Source organism: Podarcis erhardii (genome assembly GCF_964252035.2).
Source record: "Podarcis erhardii genome assembly, chromosome: 15".
In the NCBI taxonomy this organism is placed as follows: domain Eukaryota; kingdom Metazoa; phylum Chordata; class Lepidosauria; order Squamata; family Lacertidae; genus Podarcis; species Podarcis erhardii.
The window spans coordinates 11,521,315-11,539,995 of record NC_138505.1 but is presented as its reverse complement, the minus strand read 5'-3'; the positions used below and the strand labels follow the sequence as shown (position 1 = coordinate 11,539,995).

General features: G+C 47.6%; 2 protein-coding genes across 3 annotated transcripts; one reads left to right on the top strand and one right to left on the bottom strand.

Annotated features, from left to right (window-relative positions):
• The first annotated feature begins 8,119 nt into the window (after positions 1-8,119).
• Positions 8,120-12,773, top strand: LOC309330780 (microtubule-associated protein 1 light chain 3 gamma-like). The gene is made up of 4 exons (XM_081842631.1): positions 8,120-8,422; positions 8,701-8,756; positions 11,135-11,241; positions 11,700-12,773. The coding sequence occupies exons 1-4, from the start codon at positions 8,383-8,385 to the stop codon at positions 11,860-11,862; spliced, it is 366 nt and encodes a 121-aa protein (XP_081698757.1). The 5' UTR covers positions 8,120-8,382; the 3' UTR covers positions 11,863-12,773.
• A 564-nt stretch (positions 12,774-13,337) lies between these two features.
• On the bottom strand, positions 13,338-18,350 carry ZBTB3 (zinc finger and BTB domain containing 3). 2 transcript variants are annotated; one of them, XM_081841122.1, is made up of 2 exons: positions 18,080-18,350; positions 13,338-16,188 (listed from the first exon to the last, which is right to left on the bottom strand). In XM_081841122.1, exon 2 carries the CDS (start codon positions 16,133-16,135, stop codon positions 14,765-14,767), a length of 1,371 nt encoding a protein of 456 aa, XP_081697248.1. In that variant the 5' UTR covers positions 16,136-16,188; positions 18,080-18,350; the 3' UTR covers positions 13,338-14,764. The 2 variants fall into 2 exon arrangements, with proteins under 2 accessions (XP_081697248.1, XP_081697249.1); XM_081841123.1 differs by having other exon boundaries at positions 18,084-18,350.
• Positions 18,351-18,681: the final 331 nt, after the last annotated feature.

Below are 18,681 nucleotides of genomic sequence, written 5' to 3'. Positions count from 1 at the left end.
ACCCGCAGTTCAGACAAAGGGGCAGGTTTTGAAAGTGTCACGTGGAGACAGGTTGCCTTCTCTCTCTCTCTCCTCCCCCTTTCCCTCCCAATCAACTTGCCGGCTTCCGATTGGCCCGAGCGAGAAGCAGGAGGGGCGGGGACCAAGATTTCCAAAGAGCGAAAAGTTCGGAAAGTTTCTGGCTCGGATTTGAAAGGGACGCCAGATGGCCCCCAACTCAGCTGCAATGCTATGCACGCTTCAGCCCGGGAGCAGGAGGCCCATTGAATTCAGTAGCGCTTGCTCCTTTTAGAAGGCACGAGGATGACAAAAAGGCCCGCTTACCGAGGTGGTTTTACCGCCTCTCTCCCTCCCCAGATAAAATTTATTAATAGTATATACCGATAATCCCCTTCATGGATCACTGCCTCTCCATTCTGAAGGAAATCAGCCCTGAGTGCTCACTGGAAGGACAGATCCTGAAGCTGAGGCTCCAATACTTTGGCCACCTCATGCGAAGAGAAGACTCCCTGGAAAAGACCCTGATGTTGGGAAAGATGGAGGGCACAAGGAGAAGGGGACGACAGAGGACGAGATGGTGGCAGTGGCGTAGCGTGGGGGGTGCAGGGGGGGCCGGCCGCACCGGGCGCAACATCTGGGGGTTAGGGTTAGGCGGCGCAAATCCACGGGTTAGGGGGCGCAAATCCATGGGTTAGGGGGCGCAAATTACTTGCCTTGCCCCGGGTGCTGACAACCCACGCTACGCCACTGGATGGTGGGACAGTGTTCTTGAAGCTACAAACATGAGTTTGACCAAACTGTGGGAGGCAGTGGAAGACAGGAGTGCCTGGCATGCTCTGGTCCATGGGGTCACAAAGAGTCGGACACGACTAAACGACTAAACAATATACCGATAATATGCTTTATATTATCTGTTGGTAATAAATATTAATTATTGGTTTTATTTTTTGCAATAATTATTCATCAGTGTCATTATTAACAACTAAACGGTCATTATTAATGATCATTCCTTCACTGTGCCTGGTGCTTTGCAGAATGCAAAGAGGTCCCTCCCCACAGGAACTTAAAACAATTCCTAAAAAATCAACAGCAGGGATGGGGAGACAGGGAAAACTTGAGTGGATATTACAGATAAATATGTTTATTTTCATCCCAACAGCCTCTCCAGTCTTGCTGGGTAGCCTTCTTGTAACAATAGCAATGGAGATCAGCAGCAATGGGGACCAGCCACTTCACTATAGGTTCCGATCAGGTTCAGTACATTTAAAAAGAAAATAAAAATAAGTTCATTGAAGTTCATACATGGATCAGCCAAGTGTGCTGAGGCATAGCTGCCCATGTGTGGCTGGAAGAGTGCAAGTGTCCTTTTCTTTAACTGCAAAAGAGATGAAAGTACACTAGGTGCTTTTTTAATTCATCTGCTCCTGTTTCATTTTGTAATGATGCAAGTTGATGTGTCAGTTTCTCCATCAATGCTGTCTCTTGATGAAAAAAGGTTTGTTGAATGAGATTTCCAGTTTTTCGCAATAACTCGTTGCACTTGCTATAAGGAGAAAAGCTGTAAGATCTGTAAACATAGCTTTTGGTGGTTGCTCATTGAAGTGATAACATTTGATTTCCTAAATCTTGTAAGACCCTTTAAAAGAGCCTCTTCTTGCCTCTTCCTGCAAAATTACTTTGCATACTTAATTAAGATGTGATAGATTTCTATTTCCCCTTAAGCTAGATTCAGTCTCATTATCCCTCCCCCCCCCACTTGTCACTTTGTATTTAGCTAGGAGTTATTTCTGCTAAGTCACAGTTTGAGAGTCATAAAACCTTGGCCTTGTAGCACATTCCTAAACCCAGGGGCAAAAATTGCACGGTACAGATAAGGACTTCAATAAAAAGCTAGCTGAATAGCTAGTGGAGTGCTGTATTGGCTGCTAATGTCATAAATGAATGAAAACATCATCTGAAATTGTTGTGATCCTACCAGATGACTTCACTGCTTGACTCATGCTTTCACTGGAAGAACATGAGAAGAGCCCAGCAGGATCAGGCCAATGGCCCATTTAGTCCAGTATCTTGTCCAAGCAGGAACTGAGTGCAAAACCACTCTCCCCACTTGTTCTTTTTTTGTTTTCCCCCCTATTTTATTAAATTTTCTTAGTAACATAACATTATTATTATATATATTCTATAAAACAAAGAATACAGAACAAAATTCATTCATACTACAATGCCTAACTACATAACATTAATATATTGGTTTCTGAAAAAAAGGCTTACATAACAAAATCAATTCAAAATACCGTCCGGTTTATTATTTTTTTTTCTCCTCCCTCCCCACTCCAGCCCTCCCCGCCCCCGGTCAGGCCTTCCTTCTTCATATTTTTATCCATGTACACAGTCTGTTCATTCGAGCTTATATGTTAGGGTTGGCTTCCCTTCTTTCTATCCAGTTCCTGTAAAATGCCCATTTATTTGTGATTCTTTGGCATTTATTTTCCCATCTATCCTCTGCCACTATCTGTGCGAATGTTTCTGATTGTACGTATTCAAAAACATCATCATTCCATTTTTCCATATTCCATTTGGCCTTTTCTTTCCATCCCAAAGCAATAACTGCCATTCCAGCTAGACACTCTCCCCACTTGTGATTCCAAGCAACTGGTATTCAGAGACATCTTGCCTCTGACAGTGGAGGGAAAACATCGCCATCCTGGCTAGTAGCCATTCATGGCCTTCGCCTCCATTAATTTGTCTAATCCTCTTTTAAAGCCATCTCAGTCGGTGGCCATCACTACCTCCTAAGGGAGAAAATTCCACCATTTAGCTGCATGCTGTGTGAAGCCGGACTTGCTTTTGTCTCTCCTGAATTGTCCAACCCGTTCAGCTCCATCCGATGTCCCCGGTACTCACCTCCGACCTGTTAACCTGCCATTGTTAACCTAAGGAGCAAACAAAGCCCAGCTTTTGTCTGCTTAAGCTCAGGAGAACACACAACATCCTGCTCAGATGAGGACCACGCTGACTCAAGAAACTAAAGAAATGGAGTTCAGTGATGAGCCAACATGAGAAGAAGCCTTGTTTTTGAAGTTTGAAGGAAGAGGCTGGGAGAGATACGAATCCAAAATCAGGGTTGAGAATTTGGAAAGACTGAAGCACGGTTTCTCGCTGAGCCATCACGTAATATTCAATATGGAGTGATGCAAATAAAAATAGATTTCATAGTACAGTGGTACCTCGGGTTAAGTACTTAATTCGTTCCGGAGGTCCATTCTTAACCTGAAACTGTTCTTAACCTGAAACAGCACTTTAGCTAATGGGGCCTCCCGCTGCTGCTGCGCTGCCAGAGCCCGATTTCTGTTCTTATCCTGAAGCAAAGTTCTTAACCTGAAGCACTATTTCTGGGTTAGCGGAGTCTGTAACCTGAAGTGTATGTAACCTGATGCGTTTGTAAACCGAGGTACCATGGTACTGTATAACTTCAGATGGATCTGCTGGGATGGAGAGGATCAGACTATAGGACAACCAGGGACCCTTAGTGGAGGGGAGCCCACACCAGTGAAAACACCTTCCACCAGAACTCCATCTGTCCACCCATGGACAGTGTGGCGAGTGGAAGTCATACTTGCCACTGACCCCACTAGCATAATAGCAAAAAAGGAGCATGCACCCTTGACTTAAAAACTGCTTGGTTGCTGTGCCCACACTTTGGGACTATTGTTGCCACACACTCCTGGATCCTTGCGGCCACTACTGGCTTGTGCCACGTCACTGTGGTGTAGTGGTTAGAGCAGGGGTCAGCAAACATTTTCAGCAGGGGGCTAGTCCCCTGTCCCTCAGACCTTGTGGGGGTCTGGACTATATTGTGTGTGGGGAGGGAATGGACAAATTCCTATGCCCCACAAATAACCCAGAGCTGCATTTTAAATAAAAGGGTACATTCTACTCATGTAAAAACATGCTGATTCCCAGACCGTCCATGGGCCGGATTTAGAAGGCGATTGGGCTGGATCTGGCCCCCAGGCCTTAATTTGCCTACCCATGGGGTAGAATATCACACTAGGACCTGGGGGAGCAGGGTTTGAATCCCTACTGGGCCATGATGCTCGCTGGGTGACCTTGGGCCTGTTACTGCCTCTAAGCCTAACTGTTATGTACTGAAGTTCTCACCCTTGGCCAGCAGGGGGATATTGTAGATAGTTATGCAAATAAGGGATCGAAAGTGACGTTCAGTGATTGGATAGTTTTAGAAAATTGTTACAGTTACGTTGTACTGGAGCTCTATATAAGCAGGCTAACTGAACCCTTCAGCTCAGTTCTGTTCTGGCCTGTGAATAAACAAGAGCTGTTTGAAGAATCGCTGTGTCGTCTGATATGTTCACCCACAACTTAACACTAAACGACTTCACAGGGTTGTTGTGGGGATTAATTGAGCAGAAGAACCACGTATGGTCCACCTTGGAGGAAAAAAAAGTGGGAAATAATTGCAATAAATAAGTGATAACATAAAAATACAGCACATTCACTTGATGCACAGTTGCTTTTGTTGCCTTCACCCCAAAACCCTAACACTTTGCATTCACCTGTTGTACAACAGGTGCTGATGACCCTAGCCCAGAGCTCTCCCCCCCATTTTGTTGGAGCAGCCGTTCCCCACACAGCACCACTGCTTTGTCTACACTGACTAGCAGCAGGTAGAGGGCTTTCTCCTTGTCCTACCTGGAGATGGAAGACTCGACTTGAGATCTTCTGCACGCAAAGCAGATGTTCGACGACTGAGCTACAGCTCTGTCCCAAAGAGGAATACAAGAAGCTGCCTTGTACCTGTCTGCCCACCTAGCTTGGTATGGTCTACACTGATTGGCAGCAGCTCTCCAGGATTTCAGCCAGCCCTATGTGGAGACTGGGCTTGTGACCTTCTGGATGCAAAACGGATGTTCTACCACTAAGCTATGGCTCTTCCCCAAATTTCAACAAAACATCCACAAAGGGCAAAAATAGGGTAAAAAAAAAAAAAGGCAGCGATTCTCTCACCTCCCACCCCCTTCTCTGGATAATACAAATAGTTGGAGCTTTATGCATTAAATGTGAAGCTGGTATCCTCCGATGGCTGTGAATTCTTTGTTAAGCAAGAACATGCACAGGAATAATGGGACTGTGCTGAATAATAGTAACAGCCTGGGGCTATTTACTGAGAGTGAAGTCAGCTGCTAGGATTGTATAAATTCCTTCCCATCTCTTGTCCAAAGGACACATTCATCTGACCCACAAGAGGGGTTCCTAGAACAACAACAATGTGATTCCTGTACTTCTAACTGTAAGTGAAATTGGAGGGGAACTGCCAATGATGGCTTATACTGTACTGGAACAAAATAAATTACGAAAATAAAAAAGGCCCAGGACCAGAGAGAAAGACGTCAATTGTCCCCCCCCCCCCATTCATATTTGGGCCCAGGAAATAGGGCTTAACTTGAACTGGGTTTGAGGCCTGATCTCATTCCCCATATTGATCTGGCTTAGCAATAGAGGATATTAGCTGTGCCTCTGAGCATAAGCTACAATAAATGTGCCATGTTTAAACAAAAAGCCCAGCTTAGGGTAATACCCCATCTAAATTTATATCAGCAGATCTGAAGGGAAATAATAAGATTCTTTACCAGTGGTGTCTAACCCCCTGTAAAATTTAATTTAATATATAGGCTTGGATTTCATGGTTGTTATAGATGTGGTGCAGCTAAAGTAGACTTTATACTTAACTTCTGGAATTGCTCCAATTAATTAAAGTGAAAACAAATGGTACATAGTATTATATCGGATATGCCAGGAAGCCATATACCTTTGGAACCAACTAAGTTATTTCAAAGATGTTATCTCAGAAAGTGATCAAGAAGTGTTAATTAACCTTATGGGGATGCAAAGGTAATGATTGTAAAGAATTGGAAAAACAACGTACTTCCTACTGAGTGTGAATGGATGGAAAAGATCTGGGTTATTGTGATGGTGATCAAATAACCTACTGCAAATCTACAGTAAAACAACCTACATTTAAATCAACTGGTTAAGTTTATGGAGCGATTCCCCTCCTCCAATGTCCTGGAATAATAAATTCAGTGACAACATACAACCTTGTAAGTCTTTAATTTATTGTAATGTCATCAGCCTATTTTAATGTTATTGCGCTATGTAGTTAGCTTTTTTCTTGTTGGCTCTTTCTTGTTGATAAAGGTAAAGGGACCCCTGAACATTAGGTCCAGTCGTGGCCGACTCTGGGGTTGTGGCGCTCATCTTTACTGGCTGAGGGAGCCGGCATACAGCTTCCGGGTCATGTGGCCAGCATGACAAAGCCGCTTCTGGCAAACCAGAGCAGCAAACGGAAACGCCGTTTACCTTCCCACCAGAGCGGTACCTATTTATCTACTTGCACTTTGACATGCTTTCGAACTGCTAGGTTGGCAGGAGCAGGGACCAAGCAATGGGAGCTCACCCCATCACGGGGATTCAAACTGCCGACCTTCTGATCGGCAAGTCCTAGGCTCAGTGGTTTAGACCATAGCGCCACCCACGTCCCCTTCTTGTTGATATGATGATCTAAAATAGAAATTATGAAAACAGCAATTACAAAAACAGACACACACCAGGGTTGGCATGAACTGCACTTCGCAAAGTTCCCTGGGAGAATGGTAGCTCTGTGAGGGGAACGTAGGGTCATCTAATAACTCTCAACACCCTTGAGAAACTACAGTTCCCATAATTATTTTTTGGGGGGAATGCTATTTAAATTGGCATGGTGCTACTTTGAGTGTGTAATGCAAATGGGCCTTAGAAGTAGCACAGTGCAGCAGTTAAGAGTACAGTGGTACCTCTGGTTACATACACTTCAGGTTACAGACTCCGCTAACCCAGAAATAGTGCTTCAGGTTAAGAACTTTGCTTCAGGATAAGAATAGAAATCGGGCTCTGGCAGCACAGCAGCAGCGGGAGGCCCCATTAGCTAAAGTGCTGTTTCAGGTTAAGAACAGTTTCAGGTTAAGAACGGACCTCCGGAACAAATTAAGTACTTAACCCGAGGTACCACTGTACAGCCTGGGAGACCAGGATTCAAATCTCCACTCTGCCACAAAGTGACTTTGGACCAGACTCACTCTCTCATTAACCTATCTAATGTATATACCTCACCTTTTAAAAAATACTTTTTATTTATTTTCCGTTTAATAATATACATTCACATCATTATTATCCACTTTACCTCCCTGGTTCTTTAGAGCCTATCAACTTCCTTCTCTCCCGTCTCATGGCTTTCAAAATTAACCTTTATATCATTGCATTTTGTACGTTTTCCAATTCTAATTACACCCATTACACCCAAAATAACTCAAAATTTAAATAAATATAGAAAGGTAGAAAACTTCTCCTTACAAGTCTTCAGACGACCCTGCTAGTGATGTTAATTGCTTACAATAATCTTTCAGATGTCGTATAAATTTACTCCAGTCTTTTTGGAATACTTGATCGTGCTGGTTTCGGATTTTTCCTGTCAGCTTCGCCAGTTCTGCAGAGTCCATCATCTTCATCTGCCACTCGTCTTTCCTTGGTACTCCTTTTTGTGTCCATTTTTGGGCTGAAAGAATTATTGCCGCAGTTGTTGCACACATAAACAGTCTTTTATCTTCCCTTCGTATCTCTTCACCCACTATACACCCACTGGTTTTTTAACGATTTTCTTTAAATATTTTCTTTAACTCAGTATATACCTCACCTTGAGCTGCTGGGAGGAAAGGTGGGTTAGAAAGACAAAAAAGAAATAGAAAAACATTTCAGATGGTTGGAGGAGGGGGAGCTTAAGAAAGCAGCTTGACCGAATGCCATAGAGTAACTGAGATTTCCTGAGTTCACAGCTCAACCCTAAACCAATACCTACCCATCTATTACGCAGAAAAGTCCTTCCTCGGTGTTGGGAAATTGCATTCACCTGTCCCAGCTGACATGGGTAGACGACACCTCCGCTACAAACTTTGTCCAACTCCTTCCTTCCTTCCTTCCACGCGAGTTGTCATAACTGCGTCCCGTGGCGGTGCGTTCCGCCGGCCAACTCCACCAATGTGGCCAAATGGGCTTCCTCTATGGAGACCCGCCCCTGAATCTGAATGTGGGCGAGTCTCAGGGTGGGCTCTCCCCACCCTCCACCTCTCCACGTCCTTCCCCGGACCTTGGAGGTCCTGATCCTGGAAGCAATTTGGGAAAAATTTAGGCGTGACTCTGGCACTATTTAAGCGGCTTCAAGGGAGTCAAATCAGAGCTACCGCTGGGGACGATTCTTCTTCAATTCCCCTTCCCGCCCCAGCTTTATTTTCCCCCTTCCCTTTTTAAGAAAAAGGTGCGGTTCCTTCCAAGATGGATTCTTTCCCCCCATTCAAGCACCGAAAAACCTTCGGTAAGACTTATTTTCTTTCTCCCCACTTATTCCCCAACCCCCCAACCCCCTTCTCGTGTAAACGTTCGATTTCGCGATTCGGAGTTGCTCTTGTTTGGCCGCTAGCGCCCCCTGCTGACCCAAGGAGCTGAGATTAATTCGGTAAACTGGGGTGGGGGGCTAGACTTTGGGCTGTCCTGCTTTGGGGAGAGCTAATTTTGGGAGGGGAGGTCGAGGGAGAGGTGTTTTTTCCTTATTGCCTTAATTGACCCAGTTTTGTAATTTTCCACTCTGTCTAGCCTCCAGGAAAAGTGAAGTGGCCACGATCCGGATGAAGTTTCCTGGCAAACTGCCGGTATGTAGGCTTCTCCTTATCTTGTTGGGTTAATAGGTATGGGGGCATGTTGATTTGGGCTTGCTTTGTTGTACTGGACTGTTTTGCTTGTTAAAAGTAAGCTGGGCTATGGTTCAGCAAGGGTTTGTGTATAATGCTTAAACAAACCATGGTTCAGTGAAATTAAGTAACGCAGCTATGGGCAGTGCCTTTTTTTTCGAAAAAAATGTTTAGGGGTACTCTCATTGTGACTCAAGAAAACCACCATTTTATAGTTCAAATCGGGGAAAATAAATACAGTAGGTGGACAAAATTACGAAGATTCACAAAATGTTTAGAGGTATGCGTACTCCTGCGTACCCCCAGAAAAAAGCACTGTATTTAGAGTAAAAGCGGGGGCTGTTTTGCTCCTGGTTCTGTGCTTGATACCCAACCCATCGTGTTGTTAGTTAATTTAAAAATAATTAAGATTCCTTACGTGTTCCTAGGCTTGTAGTTTGTTTGGCTCCCAACAACCAGTAATTGTAATCACGATTTGTTGTTCTTGATTCACCATTTTGTTCCCGGAAGACAAACCATGAACCTTGGGTTCACATAGTGCTAAGCCAAACCATGGTTTACCTAGTAGCGCAGGAGGACCAAAGCAGCTGTAATTGGTGGTCTGGCTGCCTGCACTCTTGCTTGCCATTGCTAAATCAATTAAGTCAAGTAATATATCATTGTAACTGAGAGAAATTCAGTTCTCATTTTGTTTATTTTCTCCATATATAACCCTCCCTCAACCTTCCTGTCCATGCAACAAATATTTTTCTTCTTTATAGGATTGTAACTGAGCTTAAGTGAAACATTCCTGACTCCCAGCTGATGCAGTTTTCCCCCCAAAATAGATGGTTATTGGGAAATCTTAAAACAATTATTTAGCCCCATATTGCAATCAAAAAACCCCCACCCAGAACCCCCACCAATAAAATCACATCCTTGCTCCTAAAATAAGATGCTGCACCCCTGCAGATTATTATTATTAATTGAATTTATTATTTATTGAATTTTGTTCAAAGATTAAAATCAAGATATAAAACCACAAAATACATAATAATAATAAAAACAACCACCCAATGCCCCCCCCCCAAAACACACACATTTTAAAAGTGCATAGGATGTAAAACCAAAAGCCTGGTTAAAAAGGAATGTTTTTGCCTGGCGCCGAAGGGTGTATAATGAAGGTGCCAGGCGAATTTCCCTGGGAAGAGCGTTCCACAGATGGGGGCCACTGCAGAGAAGGCCCCATTTTTGTGTTGCCACCCTCCGGACCTCTCGAGGAGGGGCACACAAAGAAGGGCCTCAGAAGATGATGTCAGGGTCCATATGGAAAGAGGTGGTCCTTGAGGTATTGCGGTCTTGAGCCGTTTAAGGCTTTATAGGTCAAAACCAGGACTTTGAATTGGGCCCAGAAACTAATTGGTAGCCAGTGCAGTCTGGCCAGGACTGATATACATAATATGCTCAAACCGTCAGGTGAGCAACCTGGCCACTGAATTCTGCACCAGCTGAAGTTTCCAACTTGTCTTCAGAGGCAGCCCTACGTATAACGCATTGCAGTAATCTAACCTTGAGGTTACTAGAGCATAGACCACAGTAGTTAGCCAGGGGTCAGCAAACTTTTTCAGCAGGGGGCCGGTCCACTGTCCCTCAGACCTTGTGGGGGGCCAGACTATATTCTGAAGGGGAAAAAAGGAACAAATTCCTATGCCCCACAAATAACCCCGAGATGCATTTTAAATAAAACGACACATTCTACTCATGTAGAAACACGCTGATTCCTGGACCATCTGCGGGCCGGATTTAGAAGGCAATTGGACTGGATCCGGCCCTTGGGCCTTAGTTTGCCTACCCATGAGTTAGGCTATCCCTGTCCACATAGCTGGGCCACCAGCCAAAGCTGATGGAAGGCACTCCGGGCCACTGAGGCCACCTGAGCCTCGAGTGACAGCAAAAGCTCCAGGAGTACCCCCAGGCTACGAACCTGCTCCTTCAGAAGAAGTGTAACCCCATCGATCTCCCACCCATCTGGTCTAGGGAACCACCCACAAGCAGTACCTCTGCCTTATCTGGACTGAGTCTCAGTTTGTTGGCTCTTATCCAGTCTATTCCTGAGGCAAGACACTGGTCCAGCAGTGAACAGAAGAGTCAGGCAAATCAGCAGCAGGCTGATTAAACCAGTGGCTATTAGCCATTATGGCGACAAGTAGAGCCTTCCTGTACAAAGACAGCCTATCTGAGTACTTGGACAAATTGGAAACGGCTGTCTTCACTGTAACCATTTTGCTTAAGCTTCCCAGGGGAATCTGGCCGTCTGCTGTTGAAGACCCATCTCAGACGTGGCTCTTCTTCCTTTGCAGATAATCCTGGAGCGCTACCCCAAGGAGAAAATGTTGCCAGCCTTGGACAAGACCAAATTTCTGGTTCCCGAAGACCTCACCATGGGCCAGTTCATCACAATCATCCGGTGAATGAGCCTCCGGGCAGCCTGTAAAAACGGGAGGCTTTACCAAGCATCTGGCTGGGTCCCTCATCCTTCTGCAACCATATGTTGGGCTGGATTTAAGCAGCGATTATGTTAATTGGATTTTTAATGCTCTGGCTTGGTGTGTGTGTGAGCGGGGGAGAAATATTATTATATTGGCACACAGGGAAATAGGCTTGGAGGGGTAGTAGTAGCTGGGGCTGGTGGGGAGGAAGGCATGGAGGCGGAGCTATAGCCAATGACAGCCAGGGCTGGAGCCAATCGCAGGCGGAGCCAGCTCCCGATTGGTTGGAAGTCAGAAGTCGGGCAGGTGTGGGCAAACTCAGGGCAGCGAGCCATGCACCCTAATGGACCAGACAGTTTTGGGGCAGGTGAGGATGCAGAATTTGTTTAGGCCACCCGGAAGCCATGTTTTGACTCGTGCCCGCTTCCTCCCTCAGCAACCGAATGTGCATTGGGTCCACTCAGGCATTCTACTTCCTGGTCGACGGCAGCCGCAGCCTCGTCAGCATGTCTTCCACCATGTCTGAAGTGTACATGACGTACAAAGATGAAGATGGCTTCCTCTATATGACCTATGCCTCTCAGGAGATGTTCGGCTGATGGCAAATGGGTCGCCTTTGGATGCCGAGTTCCTCGTTTATTTTGTCTGGGAGATGTGATCACCTGCATTTTGGACACCAACTACCTCTTCCCACCCCCACCCCACCAGATTATGGGTTTCTTGGAACGTAGGTTTTGATCTACCGAGGTGAAACTCACCCCCACCTCCTTGCAGTTGCCCCGGTATCTCTACCTCCTTGAGAAAGAGGTACCCCAAACCGCACCTTTCTTAGTATCGCCAAGGCATGGCCTTCCTAAGCACGCACCACGTCAAAGACCTTCCTCGCCTTCCCTTCTGCTCCCAGGTTGATACAGTAGGAGACTGCTTTGATGGTCAGGGATGGGCATGAAACCATTGACCTTCCCAATGTTGGGCTCCCAGCTCTCATCAGCCTGGCCCAACGGTCAGGGATGGCGGCAGATGTAGTTCAGCAACACCAGGAAGGTCGTTGGTTCCCTATCCTTCAATTCGGGAGTGGTGGCTGGTTATGTTATCGCTCCCTCTCCCATACTCCCCATTACCAAGTCCATAAATGGAGATTTCCTCCAATACTCTTTCTTTTGACATCCAGGGATGATGGCTCCAGGGGTAGCCTGTGTGGTGAAGGTTTTGCCCGCTGGAATGAGATCATCTCTTGGATCTCCTGTGGCAGATGGGCCAGTGCAGCCTTATTTTTCAAGGCCCAACCACAAGGTTTCATGTGCAGAGGTGAAGGGGATCTGTTTTTTCTATTTAATTGCAAGTATTAAGACTTCTGAAAAAGGGAACATTGGAACAACTGGGTTTATAATATAAAATTATGGTTTACTGTAACAAGGGGGAAATGTCACTTTGTTCAACACTTCAATTACTTTGTACCTTGCATATTAAATCTACCACTCTTGAGTAGAAAATACAATTTAAAAACATGTTTTGCGTGCCAAAATCTGTTTTTGTGGGGGATGGCACTCTTCTCTTCCCCATGCACCTTGGTTTCCTAAATGACATAATTGGCATCAAAGTATTCTGCTTCAAGCCTGATTCAGACTCTTGGATATCTCAAGAAGATGGATGAAAGCAAAGGAGTCTTTGCTTAAGATCAGCTCTGCAGAACCCCAGCTGACCCTTGCCCCCTTCCCTGCCATCCAACTGGAAATTGCTGGTTAGTCTTGGAGGACACCTTGCATTATTTTTCTGCCTATTGTAGCACTGGTAATGTGTCAATCTAGATACCGTGTGATTTTTAATTGTACGGTTATTGCGTCTTTTATTTCTTACACTGTATTAGTTTGCATCCTGTAGACATCAAACTGCACTTCAGTAAAATGCAATGTAAGAAGTTAAAGAATAAAAATACTATTTAAAATGAATGTTAGTATTTAACGTGGCTATGCCACGGACCACAATTTGGGAATCCCTAGCCTTAGAGGAGAGGAAACCCCCCACCCACAAACCCCCCCACCCCAAAATCACACAAGAAAGATCACTGGAGCACTTGATGCTTGGTTTTTTTACTGTTAAATGGGTATCCTTGGCAGTGAGGCTGCTTTGTAGCTGCTTATAAGAACAAACAGGTTGGAGAAACACATTTCACAGTGGGAGGGTTGGCAAGTCCTGGAAGGAAGGTTGAGGCTGGCAGTGGCTGCTCTGAAGTGAGCAGGCTTGAAAACGGGAAAGAGCGTCGGAAGTGGGAAAAGTTAAAATCTCACCTGCGCTGTGACCCTGGCAAGCCCCATCTCTCAGCCTTTGATCTTTGTCTGTAAAATGGGAGCATTTCAAAACAGGGATGCAGCTGAGGGGGGGGGGTCTGTGCACTGCCTGCTTTAGACAGGGCTAGTGCCTATTGGGACTATAATAATCATAATAGTAGTAATATAAGTTATTCCTTATACTCCACCCACCTGATGAGGTTGCCCCAGCCCCTCTGGGCAGCTTCCAGCATAATAAACACACAGAAAAATGTCAAACTTCTGGATACAGGGCTGCCTTGTAGGATGGAAGGCAGGGAGACCAACAGTAGGTGGCGCCAGAGAAAATGACAGGCGGAGCCACCCCCTGGTCTGAGGGTAAGCAGAAGGCAGAGCCAAGGAGGTTGGCGGCTAAAGTCAGGCATGAAGTTGGCGGGGCAGTGCCCCACTTTCCCTCGCATCAGCCTCCACTGTTTTAGACTATCACGACATCCAACGTGTCACAAAGAGTGGAGCAGAGGGCTGTTTTGAAAAGGAACACTGCCTACTTCTCCCAATGAGTCCCACCTGCACTGCATGGTGGGATAGGGTCAGAACCATGCCTTTCAACATAGTCTTCCTCACAGGCACTTCTCCCCCTATGCAATCTTTTTCTGTGCATCCAGGAGGGCTAGAGCCGTTCCCATCCCCCCTGCTGTCAAGTGAAATTCTGATTTGCAACAACTGTCAGGAACAAAAGGCTTTCAGGCCTTTCCTCCCACAAAACAGAATGCCCTCTAGGCAGCAATACCTAGAGCTCAAGCTTAAATACCGCTCCAACTTCATATTAAACCTGCAGCCACGAGTCTGTACATAAATAAATACTGGAGTGGGAGGACGAACCCTTTCCCCAGTTCCTTTTACGTTTGCTTCTTCCAAACGATGCACAGGGATGACCCAGGTGCAAACCTGCATTTCCCAACAATTCACCTCGTGGTAAAACAAACAAGAAATTCTCAAGGGCAAGGTGGGGAAATAATTAGGAAGCCAGGAGGGAAGGTTGAACCTGATAGGATGAGCCCCCATCATTGGCTCGGACAGTTAGGGCTCTCTCTCTCTGCCTCCTGGCTTCTGCACAATGTTTTACAAAAGGGATGGGGTTGTTGTTTTTTGTCCTTGCATGTTGGGAACCGTCCATCTGCTCAGTCATGAACCACCTGCCCTACGGCCCAAACTGGGCGGGGGTATAGGCCCCCTACGAAGGGTTCTCAACATCCTGTTTGCAACGCTTGGCTGCCAGGTCCTCATTGTGGGCCTTGCGGATGTGCCGGTAAAGGTCTCCGGACTGCGTGTAACTCCGCATGCAGTAGCGGCACTCGTAGGGGCGTTCCCGCGTGTGGACGGTGGCGTGGCGCCGCAGGGTGTAGGAGCACGAGAAGGTCTTTCCGCACGTCTTGCAGGTGGGGACGTCTTCCGTGAAGATGCCAAAGTTGGAGTGGGACTCGTAGTCCTGCAAGTACATCTGTTCGTGCAAGGGCGGAGTCACCATGTTGGAGAAGCTTTGTCCGGCAGGCACAGGGATCATGTGGTATGGGACGTGCTCTTGAGGCAGGAAGCCGCTCTCAGAAGAGACCTCTTCCATCCCACCTGGCTCTTCAAAGCTGTCGGGGTGGCGCCCACAGCCTCCGGCAGGCCCTGCCTCTACAGCGGACCTCTGGAATATCGTCTCCAGCCTCAAATCCGCGCTCTGCCCCTCCAGCTGATCCATCATGTCCGGCTCCTCGTCGGAGATCACGATGGCTTCCACCTTGACCTTGACAGAGGACCTGCTTGGCTCTTTCTGGCAAAACACACCAAGACCACCTGTCTGTTGTTCCACATACCTCTCCGGAGGGCCGGCATGACCCTCAGCTGCGTTCCTCGGTGGCGAGCAGCTGTGTGAAATTGTTTCGGTGGAGCTGCTAGGGCTGGAGAGGGAGATGTCAATGACGGGGGGTGGAAGAGGCCTCACAGGAGGAGGAGGAGCTTCCATCCCTGGCTGAGTGGTGTCCGCCATGTCCAAAGTGGAGGCCAATGGCTCCTCGGAAACCATTTTCTCTCCGCCTTTCCACTCCTGCTTCTTGCTCTTCCCTGCTTCGCTTGGCTGAGGGGGCGGCAGCGGCTGGGCTCCGGACGTTTGAAGTTGGCACTTGGAGGTGCTGGGCAGAAGCTCTGAGCTGCCCAGGGGATCCTCCTCCTTCTTGGTGCTGTCGGCTTCTGCCAAGGCGCGGGCCTGCAGCTTCTTCTTGCACACCTTGACGATGTCGTTCATGTGCAAGTAGCTGGCGGCCGCCAGGATGTCTTCCACCGGCATGTCGTTGAAGGAGAGGCTGCCTTTGTACATGAATTCCAGCAGCAGCCCGAAGGCGGGCGCCGTGACGATCTCATTGTTAATGGAGACCAAGTCTCTCTTGTCCAGCCGCTCCTTATAGAACATGTGGAAAAAGGCACTGCAGGAGGCCAGCACTGCCCGGTGGGCCAGGAACTGGGTGCTGCCCACGAGGACTGTGCAGTCACAAAGGAAGCCCTCGTGTTGCTGCTCCCAGAGGCTCTGCAGCAAGTTCTTGCTGTGGTTGGGGAACTCCATGCTGGGACAGCTCTTTCACGATGCGGGGCTGACCAACAGCATAGTCCAGACTCCTTGAGACGGCAGGGGAGGGGGGAGAGGGAACGAGAGAGAGTGGGAAAAAAACTTGGTAACTTGTAAGAAATGGCTTTTAGGATGCTGACCCCTTACTCCTTTATTTATGCAGAAAACAGAAAACAAAGGGGTTAGTACTAGCCCTAAATGACTTGAGAGCAAAGTACCCAAAAGGGCACCTAACCCAAAATCAACTATCTCACATTCTACAATGAGGTGTGTCTGCCTCCTTCATTATTGACTTTCAAGAGGAATATGGCATTTAAGGGCTGACCGTAAGATCAAGCTTGAAATCAGAAGTTGGCTGTAATTTTAGAATGTTTCTGCCTGCTCTCGGAATGCTTAAAAATATTAATGATATGTGCCTTAGGCAATGCAGGATATTAATCTGAGTAAATAGTAATGAATAATGAACATTAAAAGCTGCCTTATGCTGGCTGGAACACTGATCTCAATCTAGCTCTGTGTTGCCTGTTTTGCCTGGGAAAGACTCCTCAAGGTCTCAGGTGGACGTTTTTCTTAGCCATTCTACCTAACAGCCTTCTAAACTGGAGAGGCTGCAGACTAAACATGGGAACTGCCAGATGTAAAAGGTAAAAAAAGAGAGAGGGCACTGCCAACTCCGCCGCCTGAAACTCCATCTCCCAAGCGTCCAGATTTTCCCATCTGGAGGCTGCAAAGCAACGGCATGTTGACTTAAGGTCTCCTACAACCCCCACACCAACTCCTGTTCTACAGCCCCCTGCCCCCGTTACTGTGCTCCTCTGTTTGCAGATATTTCACCGGCTGCCAACCAGCTCCCTGCCCAGATTACTAATGCCAATCCAGAATTTCCCAATTTCCCGTTCTGAACCCACAACCCCACCATCAAATACCTCAGTTTGCACCTTCTAATTCCCTAAACCAGAGGTAAAGGTAAAGGTAAAGAGAACCCTGACCGTTAGGTCCAGTCGTGGCCGACTCTGGGGTTGTGGCGCTCATCTTGCTTTATTGGCCGAGGGAGCTGGTGTACAGCTTCTGGGTCATGTGGCCAGCATAACTAAGCCGCTTCTGGCGAACCAGAGCAGCACACGGAAACGCCGTTTACCTTCCCGCCAGAGTGGTACCTATTTATCTACTTGCACTTTGACATGCTTTTGAACTGCTAGGTTGGCAGAAGCTGGGGGGATTCGAACCGCCAACCTTCTGATTGGCAAGCCCTAGGCTCTGTGGTTTAACCCACAGCATCACGGCCCTCCAAATGTCACTGAACTACAACTCCCAGCATTCCTGACCACGCTGACTGGGGGGCCGATGGAAGTTGGGAGGGCCACAAATTCCCTATGTCAACTGTGTGCCCACTGATGTATTCCTATGATGGCAGCGCGCACACGCCATAAGAGAGAACAAAGTCTGTGTTCCCCCCTCCTGCCCCCTCCTTACCCTATATCCCAGCTCCTGGGACTTCTCCCCGTTATTTGATCCCAACCCCCCAATAATTATATAATAATCTCCTTTCCCATAAGGTCGAAGGATCATTTGTGGCTCCCCCTCAACTGACCTCAGCATTTCCACCCTCCTGCCCCCCAATGAAGCCTGCAAATATGATGGAGACCCCCTTATAATGAATACCCCCTTTTATTTCCTTCTGCCCCGCCTTGGCCTCTGTGACCCCCATAATAAAAGCAGGGGAACCCCACAAATACTCCTCAATTTGCCCCTCCCCCACTGCGTGACCCCCTCCCCAAGTTGCCCCCCTTTCCCAGGTCCCACCCTCAGGGGGAGATAACGTGCTTCCTCCCCCCCACAATGCACTACAGACATATATCTATAAGGGAAAGCGCCCTTCTTCCTCCCCCCCAACAGGGGGTGCGTTGGGTGGTGGAAGAGCGCCTTCTTTCCCCCACTTACCCACCACAAAGCGGAGGCCTCGAGGGACCCGCCCCCTTCTGCCTGATTGGCTGCGCTCGCTAGGGAGGCGGGGCTCCCTCTCGTCACTCTCTTGCCTCCTCGCCTCCTGAGTGGCTCCCGCTCCGCCCGCCTCCCCAGCAGCGCTCATTGGGACTGCTCCTCGCCCGTCGCCGTTCTCGGCCAACTGTCTTTGAGTGCGTCGCGCCGAAGGGAGCTGAGGGGGAAAGGCAAGGGCGGGCCTCTCTCCCCCTGCTCTTTCTTCCGATTGGCTCAGCCTACCTCCGTCAGCCGCGACGACCGCGGTCCGCTTTCGGCCCGGTGATTGGAGGAGGCGAGGAGCCGCCGCGCTTTCTGGAGCCTGAGTGGTCACCCCACCCTTGGCCCTTATCGCCGATTGGTGGGATCGTCCTAGAACTGAACCGGAGGAGGGAGAGCTTCGGTTTCCATAGTTACTAGGGAGTTGTGAGGCGATGGACGGAGACCATGCAGCTGTTGCTGCCTATGCAAATATTGTTTTGCATACATTTTGCTAATATATGCAGGCTACATAATTACTCATTGCTCACAAATACAAAACCCCCCCAAACTTTTATTATTTTCAC

Coding starts and splice junctions, on each gene's coding strand:
- ZBTB3 (XM_081841122.1), bottom strand. CDS start 16,135: ATGGAGTTCCCCAACCACAGCAAGAACTTGCTGCAGAGCCTCTGGGAG.
- LOC309330780 (XM_081842631.1), top strand. CDS start 8,383: ATGGATTCTTTCCCCCCATTCAAGCACCGAAAAACCTTCG. Junction 8,757..11,134: donor AGTTTCCTGGCAAACTGCCG/GTATGTAGGCTT, acceptor CTTCCTTTGCAG/ATAATCCTGGAGCGCTACCC. Junction 11,242..11,699: donor CAGTTCATCACAATCATCCG/GTGAATGAGCCT, acceptor TTCCTCCCTCAG/CAACCGAATGTGCATTGGGT.